The sequence below is a fragment of the Stigmatopora nigra genome, chromosome 14 (assembly GCF_051989575.1).
Source record: "Stigmatopora nigra isolate UIUO_SnigA chromosome 14, RoL_Snig_1.1, whole genome shotgun sequence".
In the NCBI taxonomy this organism is placed as follows: domain Eukaryota; kingdom Metazoa; phylum Chordata; class Actinopteri; order Syngnathiformes; family Syngnathidae; genus Stigmatopora; species Stigmatopora nigra.
Window position 1 is genome coordinate 856,251 of NC_135521.1, and position 19,358 is coordinate 875,608.

At 46.3% G+C, this 19,358-nt stretch overlaps 3 protein-coding genes across 16 annotated transcripts in view; all 3 read left to right on the top strand.

Moving 5' to 3' along the window:
• LOC144207596 (protocadherin gamma-C5-like) overlaps positions 1-19,358 on the top strand; it is a 128,597-nt gene that overhangs the window by 15,460 nt on the left and 93,779 nt on the right. Inside the window, exon 1 of one of the 14 annotated variants that reach the window (XM_077733156.1) lies at positions 3,991-6,489. The exons of 8 other annotated variants lie outside the window; for them this stretch is intronic. In XM_077733156.1, coding sequence (XP_077589282.1) covers positions 4,093-6,489 — 2,397 coding nt within the window. In that variant the 5' untranslated portion in view covers positions 3,991-4,092. Of the gene's footprint in view, positions 1-3,990; positions 6,490-9,879; positions 12,405-13,381; positions 15,907-16,561; positions 19,291-19,358 lie in introns of those variants that run through there. 5 more of the 14 variants (XM_077733170.1, XM_077733164.1, XM_077733180.1 and 2 more) reach the window with 5 other exon arrangements.
• On the top strand, positions 477-3,096 carry LOC144207610 (protocadherin gamma-A11-like). The gene has a single exon (XM_077733214.1). It carries the CDS (start codon positions 629-631, stop codon positions 3,035-3,037), a length of 2,409 nt encoding a protein of 802 aa, XP_077589340.1. The 5' UTR covers positions 477-628; the 3' UTR covers positions 3,038-3,096.
• On the top strand, positions 6,949-9,684 carry LOC144207260 (protocadherin beta-16-like). The gene is made up of 2 exons (XM_077732637.1): positions 6,949-9,455; positions 9,628-9,684. Exons 1-2 carry the CDS (start codon positions 7,059-7,061, stop codon positions 9,682-9,684), a joined length of 2,454 nt encoding a protein of 817 aa, XP_077588763.1. The 5' UTR covers positions 6,949-7,058.

Genomic DNA, 19,358 nt, shown 5'->3' on the forward strand with positions numbered 1-19,358 from the left:
GAATATTTATGACCATATTCTCAAAGTTTTCTTTTGGGAGTGTGTTTGTAAACTCCACTCATAAGAGTTGACTTTCTTGGAGAATTTTGGCTTCATTCTTTTTGAATCCGTTCTCAATGATCCTCTGCTTTCAATGGCAGTGCCTGCGTCTCTGTCTATGGTGCTGAAACTCGTATTTTCAATACAGACGTCATTTTTATGATTTGCATGTTGAAATATCAATGATCCTTCTGCACTTGGTAGGTCATTTCAAAAGTACTCTTGATAAAGACTTAATTTTGAACAGGTATACTGCATGTTATAAAATAGAAAATTGTTTAGTAGCCTGAGAGCCAGAAAGTGAACTATACTATTCTTATTTAGGAGACAAGGATGAGCGTTCTATCATATTCCGAGGTTATGCCTTTAAATGAACTCTAGATGTCAGTATCCACTCATGAACAAAAGCTTCAAAATTGCCTTTCATTGACGTCGACATGCAAATCAGATTGTAGTTTTGAGAATGCGGATCTGAAAGTCTGCTTGAGGAGACGCTCCGTGAAGCTCTGGATATACACAAAGGATTTTATTTACACCATTATCCATTTCTCACCAAATTTGAGCTGATCTTGTCAATACCTTCCGTGGAATGGGGAACAAAGGAAGTATGCAGTGTGGCTACGGTCTGGTTTTGCTTTTCCTTTTCCTCCACCCCAGCAATGGCGACTTGAGCTATTCTGTACCGGAGGAGATGAAACGTGGATCTGTCATTGGGAATATTGCCAAGGATTTGGGACTCAATGCGGCCCAGCTTTCCGCTCGTAAAGCACGCGTTGACCCGGAGGACCACGACGTTCATCACTGCGGTTTAGATCTCAACACGGGTGAATTGGTTGTTCAGGAGAGGATCGACAGAGAGGGGCTGTGTGGTAAAAGGGCATCTTGTGTTTTGAAGGAGCAACTTCTCCTGGAAAACCCGTTAGAACTGCACCGTGTAAATATTCGTGTTCTAGATGTCAATGATAATTCACCGCTTTTTAATGAAGACTCGCTCAAATTAGAAATCCAAGAATCTGCAGTGAAAGGTGCACGTTTTCGTCTTGGAGAAGCGCATGATGCAGATATAGGAGAGAATGCTGTCCAAAGCTACACTTTACAACAAAATGACCATTTTAAATTAAATATTAATAGTAAACCTGGTGGACGAAAGTCCTGTGAAATGGTGTTGGACAAAGAATTAGACAGAGAAGATAAAAATGAGATGACTTTCTTGCTGACTGCCTATGATGGCGGCTCTCCTCAGAGATCAGGAACCGCCCTCATCCACGTCACGGTGCTGGATGCTAATGATAACGAGCCTGTGTTCAGTCAAGCTGTCTATAAAGCTAGCCTCCCTGAAAACTCTCCCATTGATACTTTGGTGATTACAGTAAGTGCAAGTGATGCAGATGAAGGAGTGAATAGTGAAATCACCTTTGCAATTGACCATGTATCTGATGGCAATGATGATGTCTTCACTCTACATCCTAAAACTGGAGAGGTGAGGGTGGCTGGTGTAGTCGACTATGAGAAAGGGAAATCATATGAAATGCAAATAAGCGCTAAGGATGGCCTTGGGCTAGTATCGTATTCAACTTTAATTATTGACCTGAGTGATGTCAATGACAATCCCCCTATTATAAACTTAAAGTCAATGTCTAATTCAGTGGCAGAAAATGTGCCACCTGGCACGGAAGTGGGCATCATTAATGTGCAGGACAGAGACTCAGAAGAAAATGGACAAGTCCGCTGTTCCATTCAGCAAAATGTCCCCTTCAAGTTAGTGGCTTCTATTCCAAACCATTATTCTCTGGTGACCACTGCAGAACTGGACCGTGAACTTGTGTCTGATTACAACATTACCATCAGCGCCACAGACGAGGGTTCTCCTCCTTTGTCCTCCTCCAAAATGCTTTACTTGTCCGTCGCAGATGTCAATGACAATGCTCCCGTTTTCGAGGAGGACTCGTACATCGCCCATGTGAGCGAGAACAACCAGGCAGGCTCCATTTTGTGCTCCGTCAGTGCCCGAGACCCCGACTGGAGACAAAATGGCAGCGTGGTTTACTCTCTGTTGGCCAGTGAGGTCAACGGCGTCCCGGTCTCCTCCTACGTGTCCGTCAATGGCGACACGGGAGTCCTCCACGCCGTCAAGTCCTTCGATTACGAACACTTGAGGACGTTTCAAGTGGGTGTGGTAGCTAGAGACAACGGTTCTCCTCCACTCAGCAGCAACGTCAGCGTCCGCATTTTGGTCTCGGATGTAAATGACAACGCTCCTCAAATCCTCTACCCCGCTCCCGAGGGCAACTCCTTCATGACGGAGTTGGTCCCCAAAGCGGCCCAGGGGGGCTCGGTGGTGTCAAAGGTCATCGCCGTGGACGCAGACTCCGGGCAGAATGCCTGGCTCTCTTATCGCATCGTCAAGGCCACGGAGCCTGGACTTTTTGCCATCGGTCTCCACACTGGCGAGATCAGGACCCAGAGAGATGTTCTGGAAATGGACATGATGAAGCAAAACCTGGTGGTGGCAGTGAAAGACAACGGCGAGCCCCCTCGCTCTGCCACCTGCTCCATGTTTCTTCTTCTGTCTGACAACCTGGCGGAGGTGCCTGAATTGAAGGATATTTCCTATGAGGAGAAGAATTCCAAACTGACATCTTATTTGATCATTGCCCTGGCATCCGTGTCCACCTTCTTTGTGACTTTTATCATGATTGTGGTGGGCGTGAGAGTCTGTCGCCGGAGGAAGCCCAGACTGATGTTCGACGGAGCGGTGGCCATCCCCGGCGGCTACCTCCCACCGAACTACGCAGATGTTGATGGCACCATGGGAACTTTACGCAGCACCTACAACTATGATGCTTACCTGACCACGGGTTCCAGGACCAGCGACTTCAAATTCGTGTCTTCTTATAACGACAACACGCTGCCTGCCGAGCAGACGCTGAAGAAAAGTCCAAGTGACTTTGATGAAGATCTCCATGATTCTTTTGACCCATTGGAGGTAGGCATCTGAAGGCTACTTTTAATATTTTTGCATTATTTGCTCTGTACGCACAATCATTAAACATGATCAATAACCACCCATATACTTTTCCTTAGGAGAAAAACACTTTATTATCTCAGCCAAGCACATTGCACTACCTGCTTTTGAACAAAATATTAGTTGCTTTTTATTAGATAGCTTTGTTGTTTATGAATCATTCTTTAGTGGAGAAAGAAAACCACTAATGCCATAGTACTCTATTTTTTTGTACAATTTCATATTAGTACTGTTTGCTTGGAATTTCTGACCTTGGTGTTGAATATTGCAGGTTTTCATTGGTACGTTTTCGGAGTTAGGGAAAACTTTACTTGCTTTACCTTCATTGCAAATTTTAAATGTACTTAATATCTACCCATCAGTTTAGTATGATGCTTGGAATGCAAAATGGCAATGTTCTTTTTTCTTTTGTGTTACAAACGAGCATCAAATTTGTTGACACTGCTTTTGTTTTAAATAGAAGTAAGCGGTTGATGAAGTTGACATCTTCACAAATGAAATACCTTGCAAGTTTTTTCTCCTCTTGATTAAGCAAATCAAAGTTTTCACTTTACCTTACAACTTCCACACAAACTTTACTTATTACTTCACAAACATGAGCATTTTTTTCAACTGAATTCAACGTTTTGAATTAACTTAGCACTCATTATCAGAGCATTTTGAGTATTTTCTGAGATGATTCATGGGAAAGCTTGAGAGAATGTCATTCTTTGTGTTTTGGCTTGGAAGGCAAGCCATTAAGAAGGAGTCCGGAAAGTAACCACAGTTTGTAGTATCCAGTTTGCGAAAAAAAAAAATAGGGATTTTGGTGTGTATTCTACTACAGCAATGTTTTATTTGAACACACGGTGTCACCCTAGACCAGCAGAAGATTCGTAGGGGAGTGCAGGCGTTTTTTATTTTGCTCGCTGCACAGTCAAATCTCGTCCTCTGCAATAGCCTTCAAATCAGGAGACAAAAGCAGGAGTCGAGTCCATCGAGTGTGCTTTTGATTCATTTGTGAACCTGGATTTATTCCCTCCATCGGAATGGAGTATTTGCGGAAGATGGCCGGGCGATGGAGCTTTGCTTTTCTCTTTGTTCTGCTCAGATCTGCGTGTGGAGACCTCAGCTACTCGGTGCAAGAGGAGCTGAAACGCGGCTCTGTCATCGGAAACATTGCCAAGGATCTAGGACTGGAGGTGGGAAAAATGGCTGCTCGCAAGGCGCGTGTTGACATGGAAAAGAACAACCAAGTGTATTGTGGAATAAACCTGCGCACGGGGAATTTGGAGGTGGCTGAGAGAATCGACCGTGAGGAGCACTGCGGGGAAAGACCGTCCTGCGTTCTAAAATTCGAGCTGCTGCTTGAAAATCCTTTGGAATTGCACCGGCTCTCTTTGCTCATTCAGGACGTCAACGACAATTCCCCACATTTCTCTAAAGATTTTGTCAAACTGGAAATAAGCGAGTCGGCTGATAAAGGAGCCAAATATCGCATTAATGCGGCCCACGATTTGGATATAGGATCCAATTCTGTTCAAAGCTATGTTTTGCAAGAAAATGCCAATTTTGTGTTTCGCCTCCAAACCACAAATGATGGCAGTCAATATGGCGAGTTGATTTTGGCAAAGGAATTGGACAGAGAAGAACAGCAGGATATGAAATTGTCGCTGACTGCCGTGGACGGCGGTTCACCTCAGAGATCGGGCACGGTGGTCATACACGTAGTCGTCCTGGATGCCAATGACAACGCCCCGGTTTTCAGTCGGGACGTCTACGCGACCTCCGTCAGGGAAGACGCGGCCTTACAAACGCCGCTTTTCACAGTAAGTGCCTCGGATGCAGATGAAGGAATAAATGGACAAGTGACATATGAGTTCAGCAGACTTTCTGATAAAGCAAGAGCCATGTTTTCCCTCAACGAGAACACGGGAGAAATTGTGCTTGTGGGTCCGCTGGACTATGAAGATGCTTCACGCCATGAACTCTTGGTTGGCGCTAAAGACGGTTATGGTCTATCTTCTGAGGCTAAATTGATTATTAATATAATAGACGTCAATGACAACACCCCAGTCATTAATGTGAAATCACTGGCTAATCCGGTGGTGGAGAATGTGCCACCTGGCACGGAGGTGGGCATCATTAATGTACAGGACCGGGACTCGGAAGAAAACGGACAGGTCCGCTGTTCCATCCAGCAAAATGTCCCCTTCAAGTTAGTGGCTTCTATTCCAAACTATTACTCTCTGGTGACCACTGGACAACTGGATCGAGAAGTGATATCTGATTACAACATTACCATCAGTGCCACGGACGAGGGCTCTCCTCCTCTGTCCTCCTCCAAAACGCTTCACTTGACCGTAGCAGACGTCAATGACAATGCCCCCATTTTTGAAGAAGACTCCTACAGCGCCCACGTGAGCGAAAACAACCAGGCCGGCTCCATTTTGTGTTCCGTCAGTGCCCGAGATCCCGACTGGAGGCAGAACGGCAGCGTGGTTTATTCTCTGTTGGCTGGAGAGGTCAACGGTGTCCCAGTCTCATCGTATGTGTCCGTCAATGGCGACACGGGCGTCCTCCATGCTGTCAAGTCGTTTGACTACGAACACTTGCGGACATTTCAAGTGGGCGTGGTGGCAAGGGACAACGGTTCTCCTCCCCTCAGCAGCAACGTCAGCGTGCGCGTCTTGGTCTCGGATGTCAATGACAACGCTCCTCAGATCCTCTACCCTGCCCCCGAGGGCAACTCCTTCATGACCGAGCTGGTCCCCAAAGCGGCCCAGGGGGGTTCAGTGGTGTCCAAAGTCATCGCTGTGGATGCTGACTCTGGCCAGAATGCCTGGCTCTCCTATCGCATCATCAAGGCCACCGAGCCTGGACTTTTCACCATTGGTCTCCACACAGGTGAGATCAGGACTCAGAGGGATGTTCTGGAAACGGACATGATGAAGCAGAACCTGGTGGTGGCGGTGAAAGACAACGGCGAGCCCCCTCGCTCCGCCACCTGCTCCATGTTTCTGCTGCTTTCCGACAACCTGGCGGAGGTGCCCGAACTGAAAGATATTTCCAATGAAGAGAAGAATTCCAAACTGACATCTTATTTGATCATTGCTCTGGCGTCAGTATCCACCTTCTTTGTGACTTTTATTATGATTGTGGTGGGCGTGAGGGTCTGTCGCAGAAGAAAGCCCCGACTAATGTTCGATGGAGCGGTGGCCATCCCCGGCGGCTACCTCCCACCTAACTACGCGGATGTGGACGGCACCATGGGAACTTTACGCAGCAGCTACAACTACGATGCCTACTTAACTACGGGTTCGAGGACCAGCGACTTTAAGTTTGTGTCTTCTTATAATGACAACACGCTGCCTGCTGAGCAGACGCTGAGGAAAAGTCCAAGTGACTTTATTGATGACCTTCACGACTCATTGGTGACACTTGAGGTAGATTACATTTAATTCCAGTCCTTTTATTGCATGTAATTTAATTACGACTGTCTGGAGTGATAAGGCATAGGGTGACCTTGGGCTAACCTGGCTATGCTGCAAAATTTTCAGTCTGCGTCAGAAAATGTTTTTTCTTATTTGCAATTGCACAGCGCTTCGATGTCCGGGTGATTGATTTTGCAAAAATAATGGCTTTATTTGGTATTCTCCTGTTTTCCCCAAAGATGTCGAATCACCCTTCTTTATTAATCAGCTGGCTTTAACAATTGAAGTTCCAACTAAAACATTAACTTAACTCTGCATGATTTGGATCATTCTGGTTGTTTAGTTTCATCCAGTTCCATGAACTGATTTGTACACTAGATGTCAGTATGTACTCATGAACAAACGTTTTTAATTTTCCCACCCACTGGTCGACACACAAACCCATTTTATTGTGCCTCCTTCCCCCTCGGCTCGAGGCTTTTTAACACGACTGCGGTGCAAGAAACTGTGGATCAACTCGGAGATATTCGTTTTGTTGTTGTTGATTTGGTGCAAGAAAACCTTTTGCTGTTTCACTGCATATGGAGAACAAAGGAGGTACACCGTGCGGCTATGGCCTGGTTTTGCTCTTCCTTTTCCTCCACCCCAGCAATGGCGACATGAGCTACTCGGTGCCGGAGGAGATGAAACGTGGATCTGTCATTGGGAATATTGCCAAGGATTTGGGACTCAAGGCGGGACAGCTTTCTGCACGTAAAGCACGCATTGATCCGGAGGACCACGACGTTCATCATTGTGGTTTAGACCTCAACACAGGTGACTTGATTGTTCAGGAGAGGATCGACAGAGAAGGGCTGTGTGGTAAAAAGGCATCTTGTGTTTTGAAGGAGCAACTTGTCCTGGAAAACCCATTAGAACTACATCAAGTTAATATCCGAGTTCTTGATGTCAATGATAATTCACCGCTGTTTAATGAAAATTCGCTCAAATTAGAAATCCAAGAATCTGCAGTAAAAGGTGCACGTTTTCGTCTTGGAGAAGCGCATGATGCAGATATAGGAGAAAATGCTGTCCAAAGCTACACTTTACAGGAGAATGATCATTTTAAATTGAATGTGAATTCTAAACCTGGTGGACGAAAGTCCTTTGAAATGGTGTTGGACAAAGAGTTAGACAGAGAGGATAAAAATGAGATGACACTCTTGCTGACTGCTTATGATGGCGGCTCTCCTCAGAGATCAGGAACTGTCCTCATCCACCTCACGGTGCTTGACGCTAATGACAACGAGCCAGTGTTCAGTCAAGCCGTCTATAAAGCAAGCCTACCTGAAAACTCTCCCATTGATACTTTGGTGATTAAAGTGAGTGCAAGTGATGCAGATGAAGGGCTGAATAGTGAAATCACTTTTGATATTGACCATGTATCTGTTGGCAATGATGATGTCTTTACTCTACATCCCCAAACTGGAGAGGTGAGGGTGGCTGGTGTAGTCGACTATGAGAAAGTGAAATCATATGAAATGCAAATAAGCGCTAAGGATGGCCTTGGGCTAGTATCTTATTCGACACTAATTATTGACCTTAGTGATGTCAATGACAACCCCCCTATTATAAACTTAAAGTCAATGTCAAATTCAGTGGCAGAGAATGTGCCACCTGGCACGGAAGTGGGCATCATTAATGTGCAGGACCGAGACTCAGAAGAAAATGGACAAGTCCGCTGTTCCATCCATCAAAATGTGCCCTTTAAATTATTGGCTTCTATTCCAAACTATTATTCTTTGGTGACCACTGGACAACTGGACCGTGAATTGGTCTCTGATTACAACATTACCATAAGTGCCACAGACGAGGGCTCTCCTCCTCTGTCCTCCTCCAAAACTCTTCAATTGTCCGTCGCAGACGTCAATGATAACGCACCCATTTTTGAGGAGGACTCATATATCGTCCACGTGAGTGAAAACAACCAGGCCGGCTCCACTTTGTGCTCTGTCCGTGCCCACGATCCAGACTGGAGACAGAATGGCAGCGTGGTTTATTCTCTGTTGGCCAGTGAGGTCAACGGCGTCCCGGTCTCCTCCTACGTGTCCGTCAATGGCGACACGGGAGTCCTCCACGCCGTCATGTCCTTCGATTACGAACACTTGAGGACGTTTCAAGTGGGTGTGGTAGCTAGAGACAATGGTTCTCCTCCACTCAGCAGCAACGTCAGCGTCCGCGTTTTGGTCTCGGATGTAAATGACAACGCTCCTCAAATCCTCTACCCCGCTCCCGAGGGCAATTCCTTCATGACCGAGCTGGTCCCAAAAGCGGCCCAGGGGGGATCAGTGGTGTCAAAGGTCATCGCTGTTGATGCTGACTCTGGTCAGAATGCCTGGCTCTCTTACCGCATTGTCAAGGCCACCGAAGCTGGACTCTTCACCATTGGTCTCCACACCGGTGAGATCAGGACACAGAGGGACATTCTGGAAACGGACATGATGAAGCAAAACCTGGTGGTGGCGGTGAAAGACAACGGCGAGCCCCCTCGCTCCGCCACCTGCTCCATGTTTCTGCTTCTGTCCGACAACCTGGCAGAGGTGCCCGAACTGAAGGACATCTCTTACGAGGAGAAGAATTCCAAACTGACATCCTACCTGATCATTGCCCTGGCATCAGTGTCCACCTTCTTTGTGACTTTTATCATGATTGTGGTGGGCGTGAGGGTCTGTCGCAGAAAAAAGCCTCGACTGATGTTTGACGGAGCGGTGGCCATCCCCGGCGGCTACCTCCCACCTAACTATGCGGATGTGGACGGCGCCATGGGAACTTTACGCAGCGCATACAACTACGATGCCTACTTAACTACGGGTTCCAGGACCAGCGACTTCAAGTTCGTGTCTTCTTACAACGACAACACGCTGCCTGCCGAGCAGACGCTGAAGAAAAGTCCCAGTGACTTTGCTGATGAGCTTCATGATTCTTTTGACCCCTTTGAGGTATGCTTTGTCCTATTTCTATTTACGAATTTACGTACATCATTCGTTTATGCATACATCTCTTTCTTCATACTTATGGGGCGCTGTCCCTGTCCTTGGTGCTGAAATGCTATTCCCTTGCATATTGTTATTATGTTTGTTGGTGACTTGACTCCAAATGTCACTCTTATAGAAACCCGTCATTGTGCAATCAATGAGTATCTCTTTTATACATTTCTGTTGCCTGTGATGTACTGTTATTCCATTTCATTATTTCAAATGGACGTTCGTGCAAAAAACATAGATTTCCTAATACATATATTGTTGTATGATCTTGGAGCTGCTTTTTTTGCTAGTTGGTGTTGTGTCAATGATTTTACTCTAGATGTCAGTATGCCCCCATAAACCAAAATTCTTGTGGCGACGGTATCTCTCACGCCCCGGTTTTTGTAAAGCTTCTGTCTTTCTACACGCGTAAGAAGACTGATCTGCAACATTGTGGATTTTGCTGGGCATCGTTCTTATATTTTTGTTTGTCTACTGCAAAGGGGAATCTTGTATATTTGTGGATTAACGGAGGCCAGGGAAATGGCACCGTTCGGCTGCTGCTTGGTTTGTCTTTTGTTTTTCCTCCACCCCATCAATGGAGACGTCAGCTATTCTGTACCGGAGGAGATGAAACGTGGATCTGTCATCGGGAATATTGCCAAGGATTTGGGACTCAATGTGGGACAGCTTTTGGCTCGTAAAGCGCGCATCGATACGGAGGGTAGCAACAAACAACACTGTGGCCTCAATCTCAGCACGGGTGACTTGATTGTCCAAGAAAGGATCGACAGAGAAGGACTGTGCGGTAAAAAAGCCTCGTGTCTTTTAAAACTGGAACTTTTCATGGAAAACCCTTTAGAGCTACATCACATTAGTATCCGTGTTCTCGATGTTAATGATAACTCTCCACAGTATAATGAGGATTCACTGAAATTTGAGATTAGAGAATCGGCAAACAAGGGAGAGCGTTTTCTTCTGAGAGAAGCTCGCGATGCAGACATTGGAGAAAATGCTGTTCAAAGATACACTTTGCAGCAGAATGAGCACTTTAAATTAAATGTGAATTCTAAACCAGGTGGACGCAAATTCTGCGAAATGGTCCTGGACAAAGAATTAGACAGAGAAGATAAAAAGGACATGACACTCTTGCTGACTGCTTATGATGGCGGCTCTCCACAAAGATCAGGAACCGTCACCATCCATGTCACGGTGCTGGACGCTAATGATAACGCCCCTGTTTTCAGTCAAGCCGTCTATAAAGCCTCTCTACCTGAAAACTCCCCTGTTGACACTTTAGTCATAACTGTGAGTGCAAGTGATGCAGATGAAGGACTACATAGTGAAATCACTTACGCTTTTGACCATTTATCTGATGATGAGAGTAATGTCTTCAAGATAGACCCCAAAATTGGACAAGTAACTGTGGCTGGCATTGTAGATTATGAAGAGGGGAAAATGTATGAAATGCAAATTAGCGCTGTGGATGGCCTGGGATTAATTTCTTATTCGTCTTTAATTATTGACATTGTTGACACAAATGACAACGCCCCCATAATAAATATAAAGTCCTTGTCTAACCCTGTAGCTGAGAATGTGCCACCTGGTACGGAGGTGGGCATTATTAATGTGCAGGACAGAGACTCGGAAGAAAATGGAAAAGTCCGCTGCTCCATCCAACAAATTGTCCCCTTTAAGTTAGTAGCTTCCATTCCAAACTATTATTCTCTGGTGAGCACTGCAGAACTGGACCGGGAACTGGTCTCTGATTACAACATTACCATCAGCGCCACAGACGAAGGTTCTCCTCCTCTGTCCTCCTCCAAAACTCTTCATTTGTCCGTCGCAGACGTCAATGACAACGCACCCATTTTTGAAGAAGACTCGTACATCGCCCATGTGAGCGAGAACAACCAGGCCGGCTCCACTTTGTGCGCCGTCAGTGCTCGAGACCCCGACTGGAGGCAGAACGGCAGCGTGGTTTACTCTCTGTTGTCCGGCGAAGTCAACGGTGTCCCGGTCTCCTCCTATGTGTCCATCAACGGAGACACAGGCGTCCTCCACGCCGCCAGGCCTTTCGATTATGAACACTTGCGGACGTTTCAAGTGGGTGTGGTAGCTAGAGACAACGGTTCTCCTCCACTCAGCAGCAATGTCAGCGTCCGCGTCTTGGTCTCGGACGTAAACGACAATGCTCCTCAGATCCTCTACCCAGCTCCCGAGGGCAACTCCTTCATGACCGAGTTGGTCCCCAAAGCGGCCCAGGGGGGCTCAGTGGTGTCAAAGGTCATCGCTGTGGACGCCGATTCTGGACAGAATGCCTGGCTCTCTTATCGCATCGTCAAGGCCACCGAAGCTGGACTCTTCACCATTGGTCTCCACACTGGCGAGATCAGGACTCAGAGGGATGTTCTGGAAACGGACATGATGAAGCAAAACCTTGTGGTGGCGGTAAAAGACAACGGCGAGCCCCCTCGCTCCGCCACCTGCTCCATGTTTCTGCTCCTTTCTGACAACCTGGCGGAGGTGCCTGAACTGAAGGATATTTCGTATGAAGAGAAGAACTCCAAACTGACGTCTTATTTGATCATCGCTTTGGCGTCAGTGTCCACCTTCTTTGTGACTTTTATCATGATTGTGGTGGGCGTGAGGGTCTGTCGCAGGAGAAAGCCCCGACTAATGTTTGATGGAGCGGTGGCCATCCCCGGCGGCTACCTCCCACCTAACTACGCGGATGTTGATGGCACCATGGGAACTTTACGCAGCACTTACAACTATGACGCGTATTTGACCACGGGTTCCAGGACCAGCGACTTCAAATTTGTGTCTTCCTACAACGACAACACATTACCTGCCGAGCAGACGCTGAAGAAAAGTCCAAGTGACTTTGACCAGATGTTTGGAGATTCTGAAAGTTCTCCTGAGGTATGATTCAAATTTCAATGTCATTCTTCATTCTAGTCAACTACTCTCACTGGGGCATATGAAGAAAGATCCTATTTTGCCTTTGCCACCTTCAAAAGGATGGTTTGTTTTTAGTATGTGGAAGCTTCTGGTTTAATATTTGATGTGATTCTCCATTGTAGTTTACTTAAATCCAAGTTTGGTTGACCTGGTTGTCGCCATTGGCTTGCAATAAGACTCTGCTATGAATCCTCTATGGTGGATTTCCATGCAGAATATAAATATTTTGTGTTTGTGTTCCAATCTCTTGAGCAGTGTGACTGATAGTTTTGCTGTTCATTCTTTGGCGAGGGCAGCACGGGCTCCCGCAAACCTGAAAATGGCAAGCCTATTTGAACATATCTACGTTTATCATAATTTTAGTCAGCTTGTTGGGACAACAAGAGTAGCATCTGGGTTTTCCATTTACCTTGTTGGTTGCAACATTCTATTGTTGAAATGACTTGTAAGATCATTATTTATCATAGTGAGTATTTTTTTTAAAAAAAGATATGTTTAACTGTTGAATTGGGTGTTCTTGAATGCTGTGTTCTCTTCATGGCAAGTCATCCCCTGTGAGATGCAGCCAGGCTTCTCATTATGCCTTTTTTGTAAAATCTTGCCTTAAAACAGTAGCTTTAAGCTTTCAGTTTAAGTATTAAATCATCACTTTGTAAATGAATTTACTTGTTACTGAGAAAGAAGGGTCTAAAAGAGCTATTGTTATTCCACAACAGTTGGCAACAACTTTGTTTGGGGTTTCTAAGTACATTGGTTTCATTCATGTATATCATAAATACACCCCTTCACACACAAACACACGCACACAAAGTTCATTATAAATGCTTTGAGATTTCATAGTAACTTTATTGTGGGGAAATGTTGTGGTAGAATCTGACTCAAGGTGGCAGTATAGACCAGTGAAAGTGCCGTTTTGTTCTTTTTAGTGGAAGGGCGTTTTGTCTCGCCAAGAAATCTAATTCATACGTGCTCGTGGCGAGGCAAAAGCCAACTGATCTTGCTCGCGTCTCAACGATTACATTCAAGGACAACTTTACATCAATTTCCTTCGATTTGGCCTGGATTTTTTGGTGAAATGATGGCTCCTTCATGCACCATGGCATTTCCATCGTGGATCTTATGGTGCCTCCTCCTTTTGTTTGCAACTGCACTCGGAGACGTCAGCTTTTCCCTTCCCGAGGAGCTGAAACGCGGCTCGGTGATCGGGAATTTGGCCAAGGATCTGGGATTGGATGCTAGTGCAATGTCCGGCAGGAAAGCTCGCATAGACGCCGACGGGAGTGGAAAACGCTACTGTGAGCTCAATGCAAGAAACGGTGATCTGCTGGTGGCTGACAGGATTGACCGAGAGGGGCTTTGTGGTGACAGAGCTTCGTGCGTCCTCAAACATGAACTTGTGCTGCAGAATCCGCTGGAGCTGCATCGAGTTCATCTTCATATCCAAGATGTCAATGACAATTCACCCCTATTTAATGATGACCTCATATATTTGGAGATACACGAGTCTGCTGATAAAGGAGCTCGTTTTGTTATTGAAGAAGCCCATGATGCAGACATTGGGCAAAATGCAGTGCAGCGATATATCCTGAAGAAAAATGATCATTTTGTGCTGTCCGTCGGTGATGGCGCCATAGAACTAGTTCTGGACAAAGAGCTGGACCGTGAAAAGCAACAAGAAATTAATTTAATTCTCACAGCTCTTGATGGAGGATCTCCTCAAAGATCAGGTACGGTCGCCATCCACGTCAAGGTGCTGGACGCAAATGATAACTCCCCTGTTTTCACTCAAGCCGTCTATAAAGCCACTTTACCTGAAAATGCGCTTCCTAACACCGTCATGATTACGGTCAGCGCCACGGACGCCGACGAGGGAGTGAATGGAGACGTGAGTTATGATTTTGGCCATGTTACTGATGATGTGAAGAAGATATTCAGTATTGATCGCAAAAGTGGCGCAATAACTGTCATTGGAAATGTGGACTATGAATCAAGTCCATCATATGATCTACGTGTCAAAGCCAAAGATGGGCTGGGCTTGTCCTCTTATGCTAAAGTGACGGTTTCCATCACTGATGTCAATGACAATCCTCCAGTGATACTTTTAGAATCACTGTCATTTACTGTAGCAGAGAATGTGTCGCCTGGTACGGAAGTGGGTATCATCAATGTGCAGGACAGAGACTCTGAGAAGAATGGACAAGTCCGCTGTTCCATCCAACAAAACGTCCCCTTTAAGTTAGTCACTTCTATTCCAAACTATTATTCTTTGGTGACCACTGGACAACTGGATCGCGAAGTGATATCTGATTACAACATTACCATCAGTGCCACGGATGAGGGTTCTCCCCCTCTGTTTTCCTCCAAAACGCTTCGTTTGTCCATAGCAGACGTCAATGACAATGCACCCATTTTTGAGGAAGACTCATATATCGCCCATGTGAGTGAAAACAACCAGGCAGGCTCCACTTTGTGCTCCGTCAGAGCTCGAGACCCCGACTGGAGACAAAACGGCAGCGTGGTTTACTCTCTGCTGTCCAGCGAAGTCAACGGCGTCCCGGTCTCCTCCTACGTGTCCGTCAATGGCGACACGGGTGTCCTCCATGCCGTCAAGTCGTTTGACTACGAACACTTGCGGACGTTTCAAGTGGGTGTGGTGGCAAGGGACAATGGTTCTCCTCCGCTCAGCAGCAACGTCAGCGTCCGCATTTTGGTCTCGGATGTAAATGACAATGCTCCTCAAATCCTCTACCCCGCTCCAGAGGGCAACTCTTTCATGACCGAGTTGGTCCCCAAAGCGGCCCAGGGGGGCTCAGTGGTGTCAAAGGTCATCGCCGTGGACGCCGACTCTGGTCAGAATGCCTGGCTCTCTTACCGCATTGTCAAGGCCACCGAAGCTGGACTCTTCACCATCGGTCTCCACACTGGTGAGATCAGGACACAGAGGGACATTTTGGAAGCGGACATGATGAAGCAAAACCTGGTGGTGGCGGTAAAAGACAACGGGGAGCCCCCTCGCTCCGCCACCTGCTCCATGTTTCTGCTCCTTTCTGACAACCTGGCGGAGGTGCCTGAACTGAAGGATATTTCCTACGAGGAGAAAAATTCCAAACTGACTTCTTACCTTATTATTGCCCTGGCATCCGTGTCCACCTTCTTTGTGACTTTTATCATGATCGTGGTGGGTGTGAGGGTCTGTCGCCGGAGGAAGCCCAGACTGATGTTTGACGGAGCAGTGGCCATCCCCGGCGGCTACCTCCCACCTAACTACGCGGATGTGGACGGCACCATGGGAACTTTACGCAGCAGCTACAACTATGACGCGTACTTGACCACGGGTTCCAGGACCAGCGACTTCAAGTTTGTGTCTTCTTACAACGACAACACGCTGCCTGCCGAGCAGACACTGAAGAAAAGTCCAAGTGACTTCCTTGACGAGCTCCATCATTCTTTCGACCCACTTGAGGTAGCTTTCCCCCTTTTTAAAGCAGCATAAAATATCTTAGTTACAATAGTGATGTAGTTTTCACTTACCAATATAATACAATACAATACAATAGCAGCTAGTAAAGTACAGATTTAAATTGAAGCAAGCATGAGTTTCTTTTTTGTACTTTTATGCAATGTTTGCATTCTCCAGCCGTGCAAAGTTGTGGATTTCTCAACTCTTGCAAAATATCACCTAGAGGGAACAGTTGGTTGTGTTTGACTATGATTATTGGATTCATACAAGCTGAATGATGATATGTTGATGAAGTGGATGGACATTTGCAGTCAAAATATTTAGTTTTTTTGCTTGTATTGTGTGACATATGAGGGGAAGGACAGATATCCCATGTGGTTTATTTAACCTTTGAGAATATGTATTGAGATAGTTGGCAGGTTTTAGTTGATCCTTGTTCCTTCTTCATAAGGAGCTATTTGTGTCTATTTGTGTGTAAATGATGTTTGGATACACACTGCATTGTGTGAATGAGTTTGATGTATTTAGGAGAAGTACCTTGCTTGAAAAGTCACTTGCTCATTTTACTATTTTAGTCTCATGCTGTAGTTGCTGAATGCCTTCGACTCTGTCCAGGGTGCTGAAATGCTCAGTTTCCCCCTCCGATGGAACTTGGAACAATTTTCTTGTTCCTGTTAAGATTGAAAATTTGAACTGTTTATTGCTATCAAACTTCAGTCCCAGGAGTTACAATTATTTTCGATTATTTCTTGAACAAGCTCTTACTTGGTGTTATGACAATAAATGCACTCTAGATGTCAGTATGCCCTAATGAACAAACGTCCTTTAATTTCACACCCATTTTTGCTGACGGGCAACCCGGTTCCATTATTGTGTATTTCCGCTCGAGACGGTCCAGGTTCGACGCGATTTCGGCTTGATTCACGCTGGATATCACGGGAGCTCCTCTCTATATCGTTTGACCGTTGCTTGCTTTTTATCTGCTCCACAATGGAGAGCAAAAGATGGGCTGCATTCAGATACAAGCTTGTTTTCCTTTTCTTCTTCCTCCACCCCATCAATGGAGACGTCAGCTATTCTGTACCGGAGGAGATGAAACGCGGATCTGTCATGGGGAATATTGCCAAAGATTTGGGATTAAATGCGGGCCAGCTTTCTGCACGTAAAGCACGCATTGATCCGGAGGACCACGACGTTCAGCACTGCGCCATCAACCTCAACACGGGTGACTTGATTGTGCAGGAAAGGATCGACAGGGAGGATCTGTGTGGTAAAAAGGCCTCCTGTGTTTTGAAGCAAGAACTTGTATTAGAAAACCCATTAGAACTACACCATATTAATATTCGTGTTCTAGATGTCAATGATCATTCCCCACAGTTCAATGAAGAACTACTCAAATTAGAAATTCGAGAATCGGCACACAAAGGTGAGCGGTTTCTTCTGGGGGAAGCACATGATGGAGACATTGGAGAAAATGCTGTGCAAAGCTACACTTTGCAGCAGAATGAGCATTTTAAGTTAAATGTGAATTCGAAACCAGGTGGACGCAAATACTGTGAATTGGTCCTGGACAAAGAATTAGACAGAGAAGATAAAAAGGACATGACGCTTTTGCTGACTGCTTTTGATGGCGGCTCTCCTCGGAGATCAGGAACTGTCCTCATCCATGTCACAGTGCTGGATGCTAATGATAACGCCCCTGTTTTCAGTCAAGCCGTCTATAAAGCTACTCTGCCTGAAAATTCCCCCGTTGATACTTTGGTGATTACAGTGAGTGCAAATGATGCAGACGAAGGGCTTAATAGTGAAATCAGTTATGCGTTTGACCATCTATCAGATGACAGAACTAATGTCTTGACTTTGAACCCCAAAAGTGGAGAAGTGAGAGTGGCTGGAGTAGTCGACTATGAGAAAGCTAAATCCTATGAAATGCAAATAAGTGCTAAGGACGGCCTTGGTCTAGTATCTTATTCAACATTAATTGTCGACCTCAGTGATGTCAATGACAACAGCCCTGTGATAAACATCAAGTCGTTGTCTAATCCTATAGCAGAGAATGTGCCGCCTGGTACTGAAGTGGGCATCATTAATGTGCAGGACAGAGACTCGGAAGAAAATGGACAAGTCCGCTGTTCCATACAACATAATGTCCCCTTTAAGTTAGTGGCTTCTATTCCTAACTATTATTCTCTGGTGACCACTGGACAACTGGATCGAGAAGTGATATCTGATTATAACATTACAATCAGTGCCACGGACGAAGGTTCTCCTCCTCTGTCCTCCTCCAAAATGCTTCACTTGTCCATAGCAGACGTCAATGACAATGCACCCATTTTTGAGGAAGAGTCCTACATTGCCCACCTGAGCGAGAACAACCAGGCGGGCTCCACTTTGTGCTCCGTCAGTGCTCGAGACCCCGACTGGAGACAGAACGGCAGCGTGGTTTATTCTCTGTTGGCTGGCGAAGTCAACGGCGTCCCGGTCTCCAACTACGTGTCCGTCAATGGCGACACGGGCGTCCTTCATGCTGTCAAGTCCTTTGATTATGAACACTTGAGGACGTTTCAAGTGGGCGTGGTGGCCAGAGACAATGGTTCTCCTCCGCTCAGCAGCAACGTCAGCGTCCGTGTCTTGGTCTCGGACGTAAACGACAACGCTCCTCAGATCCTCTACCCCGCACCCGAGGGTAACTCCTTCATGACCGAGTTGGTCCCCAAAGCGGCCCAGGGGGGATCAGTGGTGTCAAAGGTCATCGCCGTGGACGCCGACTCTGGCCAGAATGCCTGGCTCTCCTATCGCATCATCAAAGCCACGGAGCCTGGACTCTTCACCATCGGTCTCCACACCGGAGAGATTAGGACACAGAGGGACATTTTGGAAACGGACACCATGAAGCAGAACCTTGTGGTGGCGGTAAAAGACAATGGCGAGCCCCCTCGCTCCGCCACCTGCTCCATGTTTCTGCTTCTGTCCGACAACCTGGCCGAGGTGCCCGAACTGAAAGACATTTCCTATGAAGAGAAGAACTCCAAACTGACATCTTATTTGATCATCGCCCTGGCCTCAGTGTCCACCTTCTTTGTGACTTTTATCATGATTGTGGTGGGCGTGAGAGTTTGTCGCAGAAGAAAGCCCAGACTGATGTTTGACGGAGCGGTGGCCATCCCCGGCGGCTACCTCCCACCTAATTATGCGGATGTTGACGGCACCATGGGAACTTTACGCAGCAGCTACAACTACGATGCTTACCTGACCACGGGTTCCAGGACCAGCGACTTCAAGTTCGTGTCTTCCTACAACGACAACACGCTCCCTGCCGAGCAAACGCTGAAGAAAAGTCCCAGTGACTTTGATGAGATATTTGGAGGTGCTGAACATTCTCCTGAGGTATGACCAAGAGCTGTCTTCCATTCATTTTATCCGTGACTTTGCTATGTTTGTTCTTAGTTTGCACT

What these genes read in the sequence shown, in the direction of transcription:
- LOC144207610 (XM_077733214.1), top strand. Translation starts at nt 629, where the DNA reads ATGGGGAACAAAGGAAGTATGCAGTGTGGCTACGGTCTGGTTTTGCTT.
- LOC144207260 (XM_077732637.1), top strand. Translation starts at nt 7,059, where the DNA reads ATGGAGAACAAAGGAGGTACACCGTGCGGCTATGGCCTGGTTTTGCTC. An exon ending in ATTCTTTTGACCCCTTTGAG is followed by an intron (nt 9,456 to 9,627) that starts GTATGCTTTGTC and finishes TCACTCTTATAG; the next exon opens with AAACCCGTCATTGTGCAATC.